Genomic DNA, 20632 nt, shown 5'->3' with positions numbered 1-20632 from the left:
AAGGATTTGATGTCACCAATTGTCCAATCCTATTTACATGGCTCTCCCCTTTGTGTACTGAGCAGCTTTTTAACTTAAGATTTTTTTTTGACATACTGGTATGACATTACTTTAAAGGAACTTGTGCAACATTTGCCGATTTCAAAACGTTTCTTCTGAACTGTACACACTTCCAAAAGTATATACATCTTAATGGGAATCCTCTTTTTCACCCTAAAGTCATTAGTAAGGGCAGTTTGCATGAATCCATGTGTGTTTCTTTTTCTCTCAACTATGTTACCTTTTTTCCCTTGTGAATAATCCTTTTTTTCCTTAAGGATACAAAGGGAGGGCTCCATTAGTGACTTTGCATTTTGGACAATGTATACATTCCTTGTGATAAAGGTATTTTAGAATATCAGATGAACGAGTCAGATTTGTATACTACTAATTTTATGGACTTTCTATTACAGTTAACTGAAGCTGCTTCTCATTCAGTTCTCTAACCATGCATTTTTCGAAGATGACAGTAAAATACTGTTGAATAAAGCATTCCAGATCTTGGTCACTTCCTCGCTTCCAAATGTCCACAGTTTGTCTTTTTGACTTTTCCCGGTTAGGGGTCGCCACAGCGGAACTCCGGTCCACTAATGATTGGCAGTTGATTTTTATGGTGCTGAGTTACCAGCCCAACCTGCGGCGAAGGCACGCCCATTCACAGTAATATATGCTAATTGAGACTTCCCATGTTTGATTATGCATTACTTTTCATTTCATATCTTCCCATCCTGGCTTTTAAGAGACAGATCTTCCTCCTCCTTTGGACTATGGGTCTGAGCAGGAGGAATAATTTAATAGTCCAGATACTCCTGAGGAAATTTCCTTTGGGGACAATCTCTAGGATGATGGAATTTTTTTCAAGTGGGATTGTGCCCAGGTTTTGATATCCAAAAGAGGTATGAGTTACTGCAGATGGAATGTCCTAAATGTGCGGCTAGGCTATTCCTCTTGTCTTGGCTGCTTTACTGGACATTTTTTTCAATGCCTCTAAAGTGCTTGAATCTTTGTCTAATAGGTTTTATAGAGTGCCTGAGAATGGTTTCTTTTTGTTCAAATGTCCTGCCGCTGACTCCTCTGTGGTGTCTGTAGCCTCTGATAAGCAGTCTCACTTGCTTCCTTCGTCCAATTACTACCTTCTGATAAGGACAGCAGAACCATGGATAGGCGGTGTAAGAAGGTTTATACTTCAGCTACCCTACCTTTTAGGGCTATTAATTATCAGACCCATATATCTACACGTGTGTTGGATGTTATATCTGAGGCTTGTCAACTTTTTTCTGATCTTCCAGACTCAGAGTAAATCTTCTGCTCTTTCCTTGCTAGGGGCTTCCTCTCAAGTAATTTGTCATTCTATCAAATGTAGTTATGATGCAGCAAATGCCTCTTCTAAGGCTGCTGTTCTTGGTTCAGTACTGAGGAGGTATTCTTGGCTTAGTACTGTGGAGGTATTCTTGGCTTAGGCTTCAACCTTTACCCGATGATATCAAGGCAAAGTTGATGGATGCTCCTCTGGATAATAAACTTTTGTTTGGGGAAGCGGCTGCTGACTTAAGTCTCTTCAGGACAAGGGGAAAGCCTTACAGGAGCTTAAACATGTCTGTTTCTCTTGTGCCTAAATTTCAGAGAAACCACCCTTCTAAGCCAGCCTTTGTTCGTAGGCAATTTCACTCTCCTGCTAAAAGGAGAAGAGTGGTAAACGTGTGGCTCCTGCTAAGGCCACTCAGACTGCAGGGATTCAAAAGCCTTCCTTTCCTGACAAACCAGGTGCTGTCCGACTATCCACCTGTTCCCAGTCACATTCCTCTCTCTCCATCTTTCTCTTTCCCTTCCTATTTTGAATCACCCAGGATTCTTGGGTTCTGTCAATTATTAGTCAGGGGTACGTCATGGTATGTATTTCCTGTCTTCCTTTTATGGGCATTCCTCAGCCTCCTCTGGAACAAATTTCCTTTTTTCCCCCCAGAGGCTCTTTGAGATCTTTTGTCTCAGGGTACTATTCAAAAGAGGTGCCCGTGTCCCAAAGGGGTACTTTTCTGAAGGTGGCTTCCTTTCAGATGTTGTCTGTTCAGATCCTGTTTCCCCTCTCGCTCCCCTCAGCCCTTTCAGGTGCATCTGGATCTCAAGGATGCTTATCTCCATATTCCTATCCATCCTCTTTTTAGGAAGTTTTTGCGCTTCTGTGCTTCCTGGCATTTTCAGTTCTGTGCTTTGCCCTTTGGCCTTTCCACTGCCCCAAGGGTAGTCACCAAATGCCTCACTCCTGTGATTGCTTTTTAATGGCTTCAAGGGATCCAAACATTTCCTTACTTGGATGACCTGCTGATTCATGCATCCTTTCCAGAGGTCCTTTTGCAAAATCTTCCTTTTACCATTTCTCTCCTTCAGAGCCCGGAGTTCACAATAAACTTAAAAAAAAAAAGTCTTCCCTGACTACTCAGGATCATGTCTTTCTATGTTGCAGGATTTAGACTGCCAATGCTGGAATCCCTACCTCATCCAAAGGCCTTTGCTCTCATTTCTTCTCACTTCTTACTTTCAAACTCTTCTTCCCTTGGCCTCCATTACAGCCAGGGAGTTTGAGAGCCGGGTTTCATGGCTTCCACCATTCCGATGCTTCTTCTGGCCAAGCTCCATATGAGGAAGTTCCGGTGGTTTCTGCAGTCAGTGTGGCTTCAACATGCACATCCTCTAGACTTTACAGCTCTTCTCCCAAGAAGGCACTTCTATGGTGGATTCAGCCTTTGTCTCTGAATCCAGAGCTCCTGTTTCATCCTCCTCTTCCCCTCTCAGGAGCTGTTCAGACACTTCAGATGTGGGATGGGGGGCAACGTTTGGCTCCCTGAAGTTTCAGAGAGTATGGTCACCTCATCAGCAGAAGGAGCATTTCAACATCAAAGAAATGAGAGAGCTCTTAGGCTGCCTCTTCAGGCATTTTATCCTCTTTCTCTTGGAGGCCTCTCTATATTCACAGACAATACCACAGTTACGTGGTAATCAACAAACGGGTGGAACAAGATCTTACCTTCTTTGCTGGCTGGCACTTCTAGTATGGGATCTGGCTGTCAAGTGACTCTTCAGGCAGTTTACATTCCTTCAGATCAGAACATAGTGGCAGACACTCCGAGCAGGTCCTTCACTCAGTCCCATGAATGGATGCTTCATAGGGATGTGTTTCTGGCCAATGTTCACCAGTGGGGTACACAAGTAGATCTCTTTGCCTCCCGTCTGAATAGACAACTTCCTCTGTTTTGTGCCAGAGTCCCAGGTCCTCTGGTGTGGAAAGTAGACACCCTCTCATTTTCTTGTAAGGGGATGTTTCTTCCTTTCAGAGCATCCTCTTCAAAATTCAACAGGATACTTCCAAAATCTTGGACTCCCTTTGACCATGACAGCACTGGTTCCCTCTACTTCTGCATCTAGCCAAGTTACCTCACAGGGTGGATCTACTCACACAAGACAAGGGATCTCTCATCCATCTCCACCTGTCCATGCTTCAACTGGCACTGTGGGCAATAAGACTTTGATTGCTCATAGACACCTTTTTTCTGAGGATGTGCTGGAGCTCCTGCAGGAGGCCAGGAAACCTACTGCTAGGAAATCCTACTTGTCTAAATGGAAGAGGTTTTCTATTTGGTGTCTTTCTCTGACTGCAGATGCTACTTTGGCTCTCTCTTATTTGTGTGTGTGAGTTGCTCAATGCTGGATTATCCTATTTTATTAAAGGAGAACCGCACCACAGACTCAAAAAACATGTTTATTTCATCATGGTTTGGGGTTTCCTACATTTTAAACACCACTGTGGGACTATTTACAGTTTTTTTAAATATTTTATATGCAATTTCTGAGTCTGACCATATGAGGTCTAGCATCTTGAAGTAATTCCGATTCTTTAGTCTACCTCTAGGTATCCCACCATGCAGTGCTAGTCTGCAAACAGTTACATCACACAGGCCCCTTTCTTCTTAAAGCTCCTGTCACTGCATTGATTTTACATGCAAACACTGCTGTCTTTGTCAGTTTTAAGCAACATTTCATGCCATTCAATGACTACTTAAAACACCCAGTCCAAATGCCACAGAACAGACTTTGAAAGCGATTTTTACTGCTGCTGCTTTTTAGAATGGCTAAATTGCATTTTTTTGTGAAGCCTGAATTGTACTACTATGACTCATCTCCCACCCCCTTCACACCTAACTTTCATAGCTGTCAAAGTGCTAAGGGTAATTTGAGCTGGTACCTGCTGTGATTGACAGCTCACAGCAGGAGACTTGATTCATGTCCTGTTTCCTCGTCCTAGCCTTTACTCTCTGTATGGGTAGGGGAAGGATGAGGGATCTCTGACATTACAACACGGGTGGATTTTTAGGACAGTCATGGTGATGTCAGTTTGGGGAGGGAATTGGCCAGAAAACTACCTGTATTCAATGGCCTAGACGACATCAGTGAATTGGAGACTTTTTCAGGGCAGGATAAACATTTTTTTGAAAGTGAAACCACCACAGCACAATAAGGTACTATTCTAGTGGAGAGAAACAGTCAATTTAAAATATTTCAAATACTGTTATTTATTCATAGCAGGGACAATAAATAGGGAGAAAAAGGACAGAGAAGTTGAGCAAATAATAATATCCCATTGTTGTCCTTTAAGGCCCACATATCAGCTCTTTCTGCTTGCCTGCCTTTAACTCCTCAGTTTGCTTAGCCTCAAATCTAGAAGCTATTTCTTAGGCATGCTTAATATTAGACCTCCCAGGAAGCCTGTAACTCCTTCCTGGGATCTTAATTTCATTCTGGAGAAATCGACTCAGACTCCTTTTCAACCTGCTGTTTCAGCTTCCTTGCAACATTGTTCATGGAAGACTGTTCTTTTGTTAGCTCTTACTTCTGCCAGACAGGTGTCAGAGTTGCAAGCCCTTATGGTTTTGTCTGCCTTTTTTGATAATCCATGAGGGCAGGGTGTCCCTGAGTACTAATCCTTTTATGCCCAAGGTGGTTAATGAGTTGCCACTTAATCAGTCTATTAATTTGTCTACTTTTTCCCCTCTCTGCAATCTGACAATGAGAGGCTGCTACATACCTTAGACGTGCAGAGACAGTTTGTCTTATCCAAATAAAATCTGAGCTATCAGAAAATCTGATCAGTTGTTTCCTTTCATCCTAGGTCTTTAGGATTGGCCGTTTCCAAGCAAAATATTTCTACCTTGGATTTCAAAGGCTATTTCTTTTTGTTACACTTTTCATGGAGAGAGCTTTCCTTCTGTAAAGGTCGATTCTGCTGGAGCGGTGGTTTCATCTGGTGCTTTTTTTCCAAGGGCTAAGACACTAATTCTATTCTTGAAGCAGCTACCTGGACTTCTGTGCATAATATTACCAAATACTACAAGCTGGATGGTATCTCCAGAGCTAGAGATAGAATGGCAATAGCAAAACTTCATGGTTTCTTAGAGGGTTCTACTGCTGCTTCCTCCTCCCAAGGCTCTTCTTGAGCTTTGGCACTCTCCCATGTGTTATGAATACTGTAGCTGTGAATGTAAGGACATAGTACAGTTGTGTAAAATCTTACCATAACAGTAGATGTCCCTGCCTGCACCACTGCAGTATTCACTCCCTCCCTTCATCCCACTAGTCTTTTTTTCCTTCCTGGATCTGTAGGTTGTCTTTGGTTTTCCTTGGACTGCAGTTCCTACTGGGGGCAATCAGTTCTGAGGACGCTACGCCTGATCACCACCTTTATGCTCTACACTACGCAAGGAGTGTTTAGGTGACCTTCAGCATACCTTAAAGCAACAGTAGGCTTTGGTAGACTGGCTGGACAATGGGCTTCCATGGCAGGGAATCCCATGAGTTATGAATACTGCAGCAGTGAAGGGAAGGACATCTACTGTTATGGTAAGATTTTACAAAACTATATATTCCCCCAATTAACTACATGATCACACTACCACCAAAAAATCTGCAATTCCATCATTTGTGCTATTCAAATGTACCACTACCCTTGCAACAGGGAATTCTGCTTCTGTTAAATAAATTTCTACTTCAGGACTGGACACTGGTTTAATATTTCAGCTGTATATTAGTGTACAGATCTACTATTAACTGCCTGTCCAGAAATCTAAAGTAAAACTGCACTGGAGTAGAAAATTTATACCAAAATGTGCACATGCCCATGAATGTATTTACATGGGTGGTGTGCATATTATACATATGAAATGCACTGCACTGTTAGTTTAATGAACTAACAACTTCCTAATCCACCAGTGCAAGGTGTATTAACTAGATAACATACATCTTCCACTTATCCATTTTTTTTAATGTTGAATAGTAATAGTACTTCCCATTCAGCTAGTTATGTTAATTAAGTTTTTACTTACCTGAACATCTGACACTAGCTGTATAGCCAATAAAAATGTATCGCAGTACCTATTTAAGAATGTGTAAAAACTCAGACATTCTTGGAAAAGGCCAACCAATGTTTGAGTTTTTACATATGCTTAAATAGATACTGCAACATACACTTTTTGTTGGCTATACTGATAGTGTCAGATGTTCATTGGCTGTTGAATTATATAAATTATTTGCATTGCTGTATTGTTGGATCCGAAGAAGGGCCATCTGAGTCCAAAAGCACTTCTCTCATCTTTTATTGTAGTTATTAAAAATATTTTTATACCCTCGACTTGGTGGACACAGCAAGTTTTTGGTTTATTAAAAATAAAAGCACATACTTATACACATACAGAAGGATCTTATATGTGCATTTGTGTTACCGAAATACAATTATATATATATATATATATATATATATATATATATATAAAATTGTTTTACAGAAACTTATTACATTTTAGCTAGGAGAGAGTATTTTTAATGACTGCCATAGGATTTTTGTCCACATAAACAGGAATGTTACTTATTTACTTTTCTGCTAAAAAGTTGTTTAACTTTAAACTATTTGTTCCTTTATAAAAGTTTTACTTTTGAGGGCTTGGTAAGTCATTAAAGTGTTGCCCTTTATTATAAGAGGGAAATTGCTTTTTTAAAACTTGCCTGTTTTACTAACCATTGTTATCAGACTTCCCATTTAATCCAACCATGGAACAACCTACTGGTTCTCCAGTTCTACCTTCTTCCAGCCAAAAACAAGATTGTTAAGCAGCCTTTGCCACTGCAGCAGGCTGATAAAATGCCTCAGTCACACGTGAGTGACTACCCAAGGCCAAAACTGCATCTCATTACTCATGTGTCTTACTTTCTTTGATTACGCTGGTGTAGTCTCAGACACTTCCTCTGCAGTTGTTGGAGTGCTCTTGCTGCATACGGGAGAGACATTCTTATTGGTCCTGGAAAAGGGGCAAGGAATGCCATTGCCCTGATCAAGAAAGCTGTGTCCATCCCTAGAGAGGTATTTACTGCCAAACTTGGGACGTTTTTTTCAGATTTTCCTGTCTAAATGAAACGCGTCTTCTCCTGTCTCAGTTACACTAGAGTAACTTACTGGGCTTAGCTCAGGGTTTAATGCAGGCTCTTGACCCTGCTATGCTAGTCTGTCTCTGGTAAGAGAAGAGAAAGGGGGGTTCTTTTTCTGAAGAGATTCAAGAGTTTGAATCTCAAAGTGATTCTGAAAGCATAGATTTGATTATGTATTATCTCGACAGAAATCTGATTCAGATTGAGAAGTGTGGCTTTGACCAGTAACCTTGAAGAATGAAGTGGTGTCAGTGATGCAGAGAGTGGGTAAAGACCCTTCAGATCCAGCTTCTTATATGAACATTTAGATTTTAAAACTTTAATGTTTATTAACATTAACAAAGGCAAACGTTATCAAACTTTATAGATGTGGATTAATGTGACTTTGGGGAGGGAAGTCAAACACTTGACAACATTAACAGAACAGTGATGATCCAAAGGGAATTTATCTATAAAAACATTATGCTATTTCTGGAATCTCTTGATGCAGCGAGAACAAGATAGGGTCAGCTGTGATTTTAATGGCAGCAACTGCATTCCCCGCTTGAAGCACAAGATTAGAGTATTTATGAAGGTTAGGTAGCAATAATTAAGGTGGCAGTGTTCCTATCTAAAAAGCTGGTTCAACACATCAATTAGGCAAGGCTGTCCTCTTTCTATTTGTGTTACATTTATAACGGTTAAAGAAATTATAGAACTCACAAATTCAATTATCTAAATGGTGTGCTAATAAACAGCAGCCTTATTTGTAGATACTATTTTTACCTAATAAATCTAGAAAAGGGCATGTTTTTTCTGAAACATTGAGAAATCTGGTTTTTTTTCAGGATACAATAGACAACTGGAAGGGAAACCGGAAATTCATCCCTGGTCTGGCACCTATGTATCTGATGCAAACAGGTAACCTATAAATGGTTCATCTCCCAGGTCCATGCTTACTTATCAAGGGTATCTAACTTGTCAGATTTGGGATGCATGGCTAGGCTTAAAAAGTCCCTTATGGTAGTTAGCCTAGTAAGCACCTATAAACAAAGTAAATGAAATATGCACCCACATATGAACTAGTTCAGCTAGTCAGTACTTTACTGTATCTACGACTGTTATTACCAGTGCAAATTTCCGTTTAGTTGTACTTTCTAGCCTCTCTTGCCAGGACTGACTGAAAAGGGTCCCTGGACCAGTCCACCTACCTGATTAATACCCATACTTATTGGACAAGAAAAGATTAACTATTTTTTGGTGCATGGATTAAAAGGGGATTCTGTTATAACAGCTAAATATATGTGTGACTAGACTAAGTAGAAAACACAAATATTAAACTCTTGACATAAATATGAACATTATGATACAAGCAGTAAAAATGTTTAGTCTTGTACAAAGGTCAGACATTGTAACTGGAAGAAATGGGGGGGGGGGCAACAGTTAAGTGGGTCTTGCCATAGGACTAGCTAGCTTAGAATTACCAATTTTAAGGAATAATTTAAAGCTATGCAGTTGAGGCTTATACACAACTCAAAAATGTTATAAAGCAAAGTGAAAAGGGATGGTGAAAATGTGTGTGTGTGTGTGGGGGGGGGGGGTAGATAAAGGATGAGACCAGGATTTTGGATGCAAGTCCTTAAGGAAAATGGCCATACAGAATATTCATAAAAGTAGAAAAAGGATTATAAGAACCCAGCTACTGCAGAAATGGAAGAAAAGATTTTACCAAAAGGCATGTCTACAAGTACACGAACAGAAAAAAGATGAGGGTTGGAATTTACTGGAAGAAATTGGCACAAGAAACAATGCATTAGGAGCAAATAACTTGAAAGGGAAAGGTAACAAGAGGATGAGGTTAAGCAAAACATGTCTCTCCCTTATGCAGCAAGAGCACTCCAACTGCAGAGGAAGTGTCTGAGACTACACCAGCGTAATCAAAGATAGTAAGACTTGAGTAATCTGACTTCAGGTTAGAGACTGCCAGTCTTAACAGGAATTAAGACTAACAAGTAGAATGGGGATAGGGGAGTGCTAAGTGAAAGCCTAGTTCTGGTACAATTTACAATTGAAGATGGAACAGAACTGGATATTAAGAGAACTTAGTACATCGTACAAACTACGAGTATCAATTAGAGGAGGTTTAAAGATTAGGAGACAGGAGAGGCAGTAAGTCTGTAGAGCTCCCAAGTATGCAACATCTAGAAGGTTTGGAATTTTTGCATGAAAATGTTTGCACTGGCATTTTTACACCCCAAAGAGATTTCAGAGGGGTTTTCTTCAGGCAGAGAGCAAATGCTGGAAGTGTGGTAACAGACTGTTAACTGGGAACATTTCTTGGTGGGGAAGGATGTAACATGTTGGTAGACTTTAAAATTCCCTACAAAGTACTTTGACAGAAATGTTGAGAACAAATGGTTGCACCTAATGAAATTCTTTTGAGTTAGGATATAGGATCTGCATTGCTTAGACTTAGCTAATGGCATTAAACCTTTCTATCAAAGTAGAACGTGTAAATCAATTTCCAAAGTAAAGGAAGTTCTGGATATTGAGAGAGATGAAATAACTGGTGGTAGGATCTTTAGAACGGGAGGATGAAATTTCAAAAAACTGCACGTGTGTGAACAATACAAGCAGAATAATTTTCAGAAGAAAGAGGTTTATGGGAAGACAGAACTGAAATGTAGGGGTGAATTAAAATTGTTAAAACCATGTATGCTGCGTGACAATGACAATGTTCACTTCTTTTGTTAAACCTATGTTGCATCTTAATCTCCAACAATCCCTACCACCTACATATGCAACAACAAATTACTTATCCTCACTACTAATCCCATTTCTGTTACAGGATGCAGATGACATGGGAATATACTTCATGTATATGTGAGATACCTGATTTAAATGCAAACTATGAATGGGTCATTGCCATCACTTAAAAAATAAGCCTCTGTAGTTTCAAGGGTCTGGACAAAGTATACGCAAACTTTTTTTTTTTTTGTAAACATTGACAAGCAGGTTGAGCATACCTCATATGCTAAAGAGCAAAACCAGAGAGGTGGGACAGAGGGTAAAGGTTTATTCAATAAAAAAAAAAAAAAAATTAAGGTGACTAGGCTTCACAAGCAAATGTAATAAATTCAAGAATTTTGTATTTCTTCAGAGACATTCGCCCTTCAAAGTTTAATGGCTTTCTTCACTATTGCTTTGGATCTAAACTGCTGCTCTTCAGAACATTAACGTATACGGAGCTCTGTCTCACCGAAACTCTATAGCACAACAGATCACAAGGCTATATATCAAAAGTTCAAGAGGTAAAGTTAGAAAACAATTACTCATTAAAATAACATTGCAGCCAATGGACAACCTTCAAGCAGAAACAAATGGAGCAAAATCAATGTAAAGCTTTCAGGTGCATGACCACTTCAGTTAAGGGCAACACAGCTTATACATAACCAACTAGCTCTGGCACTGCAACCACAACTACAACGGGCCACCTGTGTAAGATGAGACAGTTTTATTATTCTGGCAGTTTTCTTGCATGTAATCTTGTGCACTTCTAGACCACATGTTGCACTACACAATTAGCCTTCGGGTATTAAAATGCCCCACAATCAATTTCGTAAAAAAAAAGTATGAAACCAATAAAACATGGTAAGAGTTCATGTCAGCAAAGTATCACTACATAAAACTTTCCCTTACAAATGAACTGAAAAATTAAGCAGAAATCTACCATCACGTTTTCTCACTTTACAGTGGTTTTGCCATTACTTTTACAATTCAGTAACATATTAGATGAGCTATAATACTGATGTAGTTAAAAGAACATAATACACTTAGGTTAAGGAACTGCTACTAAACATATCTTAAAACTGGTCTTTCTCTACAAGACAACTTATAAAATACGTTTAGAAAAAAAAAAGAGGATTGCAGCTTGATAGAATGCATCAATGTACATAATTGCCATAGAAAAGAAAACTATGCTGTTGGCAAAGATATGGTTTGGTTTATGCTAAACAAAATGCCAATAACATATTAAAAACAATGTCAACAGTCATAAGCTGTCCTGATACAGAAAAATGTAAAAGGTTAAGTGTTGGAAGCAAGCACTGCTCTCTGGATAACAGTATTTCAAGAGATTTTTTGAAGCATACATTTGGCATCAGCAGGCATACTACTAGTAAATGGTTAACTGCTCTCTACATGTGCGATGGAAACAGATGCAACATCCTCTACCTGAAGTATCTGTTGGGGGTCTTGCTGACAGCTGAAGCAAGAGATCAGGCATTTGAGGTGAATGCAGGGACAACAGCATAGCAAGCACTATACACTGGTGGTAAAGCAAGAACTTTGCATAGCACTCCTGTCCTGATTTTGCCTCAGAGTTGCTGCATCCCTCAAAATGAGATTTTGGGGCAAAATGGTGAAAATTAGTTGTTAAATTATATCTGCCATTAGTGGCTCAGAATCATCATTAAGATAATACCAGTATATTAATGTATCACTGAGTTTTGTGCCCTTGTACCCTATTGAATGTAGAGGTTGGGCACGGTCACTGAAATTCACGATAATGCTTTCAATTTATTAGTCAAGCTATGTCTCCATCTTCATCTGTCGTCATGAGTTTTAGGTAGTAACTAAAAGAATGATATGACAGACACAAGCAACAGAAATTAGATTTCTTTGCAGGACAGCTGGGCTCACTGTCTGAGACAAGTGAGGAGACTGGCAATACAAAAGCACTAAGGCTCCAGTCATTGCTTAATGTTGACAGGAGTCGATTAAGATGATACAAACACCTTGTAAGCATGTCCAAAGACCAACTCCCATGGGAAGGGTATTGCGCACAGAGAAAACCCAGGGCATGTTGGACAGATTATATCCCCTATCTTGCTGTGAATGTCCGAGAATCCAACAGGATGAGATGGTTAGTAGCCCTAGGGAGGTCCAAGTGTGTTCTGCTCAGATTGCTACCACCATGATCCTCATCAGGGTAAACAGTATGCCAGAGGCAGACTACTGTAAAAAGAAACAAGCTGGCAACAGATGAAAGCTCAGCATTTTTTTGTCAGAGCACTAACATGATGAACCAAAGGTACCATTTGTGTACAAACCATTCATGTAGTAATCAGCTCTGATATTGCCACTTTGCTCTCAGCCTTCCCCCTTCAAAATGTGCAACACTGGCTATCATAACATAGAACAAATAGGCAAAATGTGAAAAAATTAACTTACTAACAACTAACTAGGAAGCTAATATGAAGGTTAAATATGTTACTTTATACTTATAAAAGGTTCTTTTGAGAAATGTAACATGGTTCAGTATTTACCACGAGTATCCTTTTTAGATAAGAATTTGACAGACCCTTTCTGTGGAACAATGAGGAATATGTTTTTTTTTTAAAGAATGAGGAAGTACCTCATAATAAGGTACACTTTATGTATGTATAGACAAGAAATAAGGTGCAAGTTACTGCAAACAGTTTATCAAAAGGAGCCTTTCCTGTCCTTCCTACAAATCAGTCAATTAAAAATGAGCTTCCTGTCCCTCATACTGCAGTATGAATCTTCCATTAGCACTTTTGATATAAAGACAGATCTAACTCTTAAGTATGGTCCTGCACCGCACTCCCTTTCAAACACGTATTGATAAATGACTGCGAGCATGAAAAGTGATACTGATACTAAAATCACAGCTTAAATAAAGCACCGTACATGCATGCAAACAGCCTCTAGTGGAAAATGCTAGGATAAACCAAACACTCTAAAGTGGAGTAAATGTCACAAAGATCAATGCCAATGTTACATACACAATCAAAAGCTTACGGTCTGCAACCCCACTCCCGATATTATAAACATTCAACCTGACACAGAGTGTTATCATAAAAGAAGTGCCACAGTAACATGGCACATAAACTTGTCACCAGCTAGAAAGTAGTCACGTGTTATAACAGACCATCATATTAACAGCTCACTCTAGAAGCAGTTATTGTTATATACGTTATACAAATCATTAAATCAAAATATGCAGAGCTGAAATCGTCCTAAAGATGAAAGGGCGATTTAATGGGACACCTGCCTGCAGTAACTTTCAATTTCATCGCCCCCTCCCTCTAGCTATCTAAAATCACAGGTGACAAGTAGATTTAAGGTTTTGTAAACAATTGCCTAAGCATTTCCAATCCTCGATGGATTGTTTTCATTATAATGCTTATTACAATGTAATTACGCTGACGTTTCACTACACCCATACAACTCTTCAGTTCCGGACAAAATATATGCCATTCACGCACTTTGTGAGCATGTTTGGAAATTTGCTAAGCAAGTCGGGATTTCCAAAGTTTCCTAACTTAAGTTTTGTAACACGACAAGGTATGCTAAAACGCCCGTATAAATACTGTCTGAAATGAAGTACTACCCAGACGGGCCTCAGATTTAGTAACAATCTAGATGGAGCAACGGGCACCATAGCAACCAGTAAAATCTGTAGCACTGCAACTATACCTGCAGTTTGTTTCTTACCTTAGGGGTTGTAATATACTCCATCTTTTCTATTGCAAACAGTACTACAAATGCAAAGGCGCACTCACTACCTCTATATCTACCGCCAAGTCAAAGAAAAGACAAAATTGAAAACGCAAAAACTGCAGACTATTGACAAATCACTCCTTATAAAACTGACTGCCGGTTCGCCATATTTCCTGTATACACCCCTCAATTTCTGTGTCAGCTGACTTGGGGTGTCTGGGAAGGTCTGAAACTAAATGTAAGCGCTAGGAAGTGATTATAAATATCGCGAGATCGATGTTAGTATGGTAATTTTCTGTACTGTAAAGAAACTGTCCAGATTTTTGCGTCATATTTTTGCTCAGTTTTAATAAAATTGTGCTCTTCTTGCAAATTGGTGGCAAATCATTAAAGATTAAAGTTTGAAAATGACAGACCTTTGAGTTTCTGACTTGCTACCCTTCAGAAAATTCATGCTAATGTAAAACCTATTCTATCAATTTTCCAAGTTTGTAAGAGGAATATTTAAAAATTGTCCCTATTTTTTGCCCCACTTTTATTTTTGGCATTGTCCAGATTTCTTGCTTTAAGAGGTTGAGCGGTATGGTCATACATTTTAAATCTAGAGCTACAATTTAGTTTTCTAAACAGTTGTTGCCAGAAGTGTTAGCTGGGTATCCGACGGTAAACTTAGTTTGCTGGTTTATCTACAAATCATAGCTCTCGATCTTTTGGCACAAAAAATCTGGTCAAAGCAACAAAAATATGGACACATTTGATATATTGTTCTTATAAACTTATAAAGTTGCTAGAATAAACGGTCTTGTGTATGCATTTTCTGAAGGATATGAAGTCTGAAACTCAGATGCCTGACATATAGTGAATTCAATCCTCCCCATACCTCTTAACTTCTTACAGCAGGAAATCTGGACAAAGTCATAAATAAAAATGGGACATAGGACCAAAAATAGGGACAATTTTTAAATATTGTTCTTACAAACTTAGAAAGTTGATAGAACAACAGGTTTTGCATTAGCATTAATATTCTGAAGGGTATAAAGTCTGAAAATCAAATGCCTGTCATTATTTTCTAATTTCAGTCTTTAATTGTTTAACACTAATTTGCCAGAAAAACAATTTTATGAAATCATCATCTTCTTTCGGCTGTTCCCGTTAGGGGTTGCCACAACGGATCATCCGTTTCCATTTCTTCCTGTCCTCTGCATCTTGCTCTGTTGCACCAACCACCTGCATGTCCTCTCTCACCTCATCCATAAACCTTATCTTAGGCCTTCCTCTTTTCCTGTTACCTGGTAGCCAAGGGCGCCCACAGGCAGGTGCAAGGGGGTGCACTTGCACCCCCCTGGAATCGGCTGGCTGGTAGATTAATAAAAAAAAAAATTTTTTTTAGGGCGTTCTTCTTTAAGAACGCTCATCAAGTTCAGTCACACAGACGCTTTTGCATCTGTGTGCACACCTCTCAACCGTACGGAATTTCTCAGTTATTGGTTTTGAGGTCCAAATAATGGGGTGCCACAATTCCCGAGTGGCACCCCTTCATTTCCGAATTTCCAGGCTTTTTTAAATGTTTTTTTTTCAACTGATATCATCATGTGCAGAGGCGTGCGTGATGATGTCCGCTCCACATACCCCCTGCCAGCCTGTCGGAAGTGAGTTCACTTTCTTGGCCATAGTGTGCATGCATGCAGTTCTCCAGCATTTGAATTCCATGGTTATTACAAACTTGGCCAGCCAGAATAATCAGTATATTACTATTCCCTGGTAAGGAGAACTTTTTAATTTTAAAAGAAGTAATGAACGGCTAGCCAGAAAGCATTCAGGTAACGATTTACTTTAACTTAGAACTTGAAGCAATTCAGCATTCCAGTTTTTAGCTGCACAACATTTGTAAGGACAATGTTAGATTTTAGCTGTGGGTGCAGTTAGGTTACTACTAGGCACAAGGATTTACTTTAAATTCAGCACTCCATTTTTTAGCTGCACTGCAGCTGTGGTTAGTGGTTACTGCTTAGCACAGTCTTTATTAGAAGCAGAAGCAATGGCCAGCTGCTTAAAGCAGCATTTGAATTCCACAGTGGCGGCTACAAACTTGACAACCAGAATCCCGGTAAGGACTTTTAGCTTAGAAGCAATACACGAATGGCCAGCAAGCCAGTAATACTTAGAACAGCAGTGGTAACAGCCCCACCTTCACATTTGGAGGCAGTTTTGCCAGACCAGCCAAATGCTTCATAAGACCTTAAAAAGCTATTGTCTTGTCAGATTGTTTGGGAGGGGACTTCAAAATTCCAAACACCAATTCACGAACTTGAAAAGACTAAACAAATAACTAGAAGATGCAAGTACTGACAACTGAAGAAGTTCTTGTTAGAAACAGGACAAAAAGTGCTTATAAATAAATGGTTGTCAGTACTCGCATTTTCCAGTCATTTGTTTAGTCTTTTCAAGTTCATGAATGGGAGGGGACTTAACAGTTTCGGTATCGAATGTTACGACTTTGTCTTTGTGGGCTTTCTGTTTCCAGTATTCTGATCCATCGATCCATCAGCCCAGTCTATCTCAATAAGGACTCTGTGTTCTGTCTTATACATAACAGTATATATACATACATATTTTTTTTTTTTTTTTTTATAAGCAGTCTATTAAGACCCCTTTTCAACATTTATTTGTTGCATCAGTGCTCCTAAGTCAGTCAGATCAGGCAGGGGCATTGAGAGGTTTAAGGCATAGCTGATAGATTTCTGTCCTGGGGTTTTCCATGGTAGCAGTCCGTTTAAATCTTGTGGCTTGTTGCAGATGGCAATTGTTAATTTCTTAAGTATGTGGAAAGTATACACACCACAATGTATGTGATATTTATGTTTACTGATTGCATGAATGGATAATGCCAGTCATTGGACAGCTGAGTATTAGATAAATCGAGGATTACTGGAAATACAGCGGCCAGTCAAAATAGTAGATGGTCAGGACTTTGCTGCTATAACAGACTGTTCTACTGTGAGAAGCAAGTCAGCATTCTGTTTTTTAGCTGCACAGCATTTAAATAAGGATTTTAGCTTACTGCTCGGCACAGTCGCATTTGAATAATTCAGCTAACTGGTCGGCACAGTCTTTTACTTAGAAGCTCAAGCAATTGCCATTTGAAATTGATTTGCAATATTTAGAGCAATGTTTTTATTTTGAATTACTTAGAAGCAACGCTACAACAGAACAAGGTTTTATTTTGAATTGCTGTATTTATAGCAAGCTACAGCACTTTACAAGAGCAAGGTTTTGAATTGTGTGTGGTTTAATTTGAATTGCAGTATTTTACAGCCAGCTACATACAGTACTTTACAGGAACAAGGTTTTATTTTGAAATGGTGTGTGACAGGAACAAGGTTTTATTTTGAAGTGTGTGTGACAATGTTTTATTTTGAAGTAAGTGTGTGTGTGACAAGGTTTTGTTTTGAAGTAAGTAGAACCCACAACCTTCTGCATCAAAAGCAAGTATTCTACCTGTTGTGCTACAAACAACACAAACCGATTTGGCATAAGCAGCACTGCTGGTCAGGCAAAGTCTGTTTATGTTAGTAGCACAACAGGTATGATACTCGCTCTTGAAGCAGAAGGTTGTGGGTTCTACTTCCACGGTATGTAGATGGACTGATACTGTACTGTGTTATACTTTTAAAGGGGGTGGAATTGGTGGATGCTGCAGTCATGAATGTCCTCTTTGGTAGAGATATATAATAACTATGAACCTGTTCAGTTTGCCATCCATTCCCTATTTCAATATTACTACCTTATAATTTTTTTAATGTAACATAGGCAATTTATTTCTCAAGGGCAAGAGGCACTTTATTTGTAGATGAAACAATGAAATATTAAATTGTTTGCTAGCAGCAACCTCTTCATTAGTTACAGATCTTGCAGATCTCTTTAATGTGGAATTATTTAGATGACTTTTACAGCAGAGATTCTGCATATTTACTGAAACTGGTGGATTGTAGAAGTTTGAGTAGACTTTTATGATGGAAATATTCTGAACTGGGCAGTTTTCTCATTATTGGTTCATGCATTTTGTTTCATTGCTTACTGGAAAAATGTTCAAAACAAATTTAAAATGACTCTAACAAGTGTGCTGTAATATATGTATATTTCTGGGGGTGTAGATACTCTCAGTTGTCTGTAATTTTGTAAAAAGACTAGGATTTATCTTGATATCTGGTTTGCTGACTGCTGCTGGTAACTTGTTTTCTGGCAAGTGACTAAGGAGTTAAAGTTTTATACTTTATAGCTTTCAGAAAAAGCATGATAATGCAAAACCTGTTCTAGCAACATTTGTCCCCCCCATTATTTTTTATCTTTCTCTTGGCTGCTGGTAAATACAAATGACCTCAGAGGTTTTTAACAAAGAAGATCAAGGGCCACTAGCATGTGCCTTACACAGACTGACTAAAATCCCTGTCACTATACTCTGTATAGTATAGATTTCATAGGGGAGGCCTACAGAGCAATCCAAGACCAAAACCTAATGAACTTACTGCATATCTATAAATCAAATGGGTCTAGGGCTACTCATTCCAGGTTCTTAAATATGACCTGTGACTTAAATAGGACATGCTGGAGGGACAGATTTATCTCCCACTGACTGCCCCGTCTTTGGAACAGGTTACCAATTCATGTGAAACAGAGCACTTCTATGACAGTGTTCAAGAAGAACCTGAATGAATGGATGGGGCACAGTAAATTCTTACCGGGGATAACACCCACAACCGTCCAGGACATGGGCAGTCATCACTAAATGCAGTCTTCAGTACTGACTAGTACCTCTACTGTACTACTCTACTACACTACACTGGGTTAAAATGGCTAGGCTTAAAATGACCTCCGGGTCAATAGCATAGTAATATCCTCTGATCCTATGACTTTGCTATCACTTGTTCAAATAAGCAGGCGTTATTCTCAGTTTGCAGAACTAGTGAGTGCATTTGTGTAAAGCTAGCTGGCATACTTTACTGTGGCTTTTGTAAAACAGAGATAAGAGGTGTGCACAATCAATAAAGAATAAAGCGGTTGCAATTGAGGTTTCTTGGAGTTGCCTTTGATGAAAAGGACTGTGTGGAGAAGGAATTGTAGTGTATCTAAAAGTAGCAAGTTAGCCATATTTTCTTTCACTTTTCATCATAAACATCAGCAGTGTACACAGTATCTGACTGTGGTGGTCTGGACAGGATGTGTTACAGCAACTGACCACTGGCACAAGGGTGCAGTGAACAGCATTGCTGACTCACAGCGCTTGGGTCTCTGATTAAGTTTTTAGCTGTGGACAGTGCATTAACTCCCAGGTTCTATGTAGTTTTTATCCAAGTGTTCTCAGTTGTATAATGAATGCCTGTCCCTTTTTAGCAATTATGTTCAGTGAAAAAACATGAAATGTGACATATATAGATGTTTTCCAGGGGAAGGAGTGCTTGTAAGGAGTGGACTTTTTAGCTTAGGCTCTGAAAAGGAAATTGGTTATTTTCTAATTCATGTATCTATAAAATTCAGTATAAAAACTGTAAAAGTATTTGAATGCAAACACACTAGATATTAAAGCATCATCATGGTAGGGAATACTTCACTACAGAGAGATTCAACTATATACATAGCCATGAGTTCCTTTATACCTTTCTGTCAAAAACAAACACCAAGTTCATACAGAGTTTAAAGTTGTAACTTTGACAAAATCTATTTATGTACATTGTCAAGGCTGGAATGAGTAAACACTGTAAAAATATGTGGAAAGGAAGACAGTTTGACAAAATCTCTAAGGGAGGTAGCATACCCCTCGGCTGTCCAGGTTTTTGCAGAATGTCCAGATTTTTGCCCCATATTCCTCCTAAAAAGGATTGAAGTTGCTAAATAGTTTTAGACATCATATCCTTTAGAAAAATGCATACCAACACAAATCCTGTTATTCTAGCAATTTTATAAGTTCATGAAAGCGATATTTATAATCTGTCCCTGTTTATTTTAGGCTTTGTCCACATTTCTTGCACAAGAAGTTGAGGGGTGTGTGTCTGTGTGTGTCTGTGTGTGTCTGTGTGTGTCTGTGTGTGTCTGTGTGTGTCTGTGTGTGTCTGTGTGTGAGAGACAGACAGACAGAGTCAGAGAGAGAGAGAGAGAGAGAGAGAGAGAGAAATGCCCTAGTTAGATCTAGCAGGTGAAATTTATTTTCAAGTGTATTTTCAAGAAATTGTGAGCTTCAAGGGAAGCAAAGGTTACTGCTGCTCATGCTAAGTCTGCTTAAAATGTGCAACTGTTTTGTTTAGCAAATGGTATCATTATTGTGGTATAGAATTTTAAAGCATTTTAGCACAGCAGGTAACATACTTACATCTTGATGCAAAGGGCTGTAGGTTCTATTCCTACAGCATGCAGCATGTTGCCACCCAACTACCTCAAAGTTCCCTTGATGAAAATAACAACTCTAACAGCCAAAACCTATTTTGCTTTCAGCCTGTACCAACCTCCTTTATATATGCAAGCTTATCAAAAAACTAAAACCCACCACCCTATCTGCAGACCAACTCCCAGCTGAATATCTACAAATGACAGCTGACGCTATTGCCTTTCCAATCTCTATCCTAATCAA

At 39.1% G+C, this 20632-nt stretch overlaps 1 protein-coding gene across 1 annotated transcript in view; it reads right to left on the bottom strand.

Annotated features, from left to right (window-relative positions):
• MTMR8 (myotubularin related protein 8) overlaps window positions 1–14241 on the bottom strand; it is a 1273681-nt gene extending 1259440 nt beyond the window's left edge. The window contains 1 exon segment of the mRNA XM_044057715.1: window positions 14005–14241. Within this exon segment, the coding sequence (XP_043913650.1) occupies window positions 14005–14028 (24 nt within the window). The 5' untranslated portion in view covers window positions 14029–14241.
• Window positions 14242–20632: the final 6391 nt, after the last annotated feature.

Source organism: Protopterus annectens, chromosome 15.part0, assembly GCF_019279795.1.
Source record: "Protopterus annectens isolate FY-2018-M chromosome 15.part0, PAN1.0, whole genome shotgun sequence".
NCBI classification, from domain to species: domain Eukaryota; kingdom Metazoa; phylum Chordata; order Ceratodontiformes; family Protopteridae; genus Protopterus; species Protopterus annectens.
This window is presented reverse-complemented; position numbering and strand designations above follow the sequence as displayed.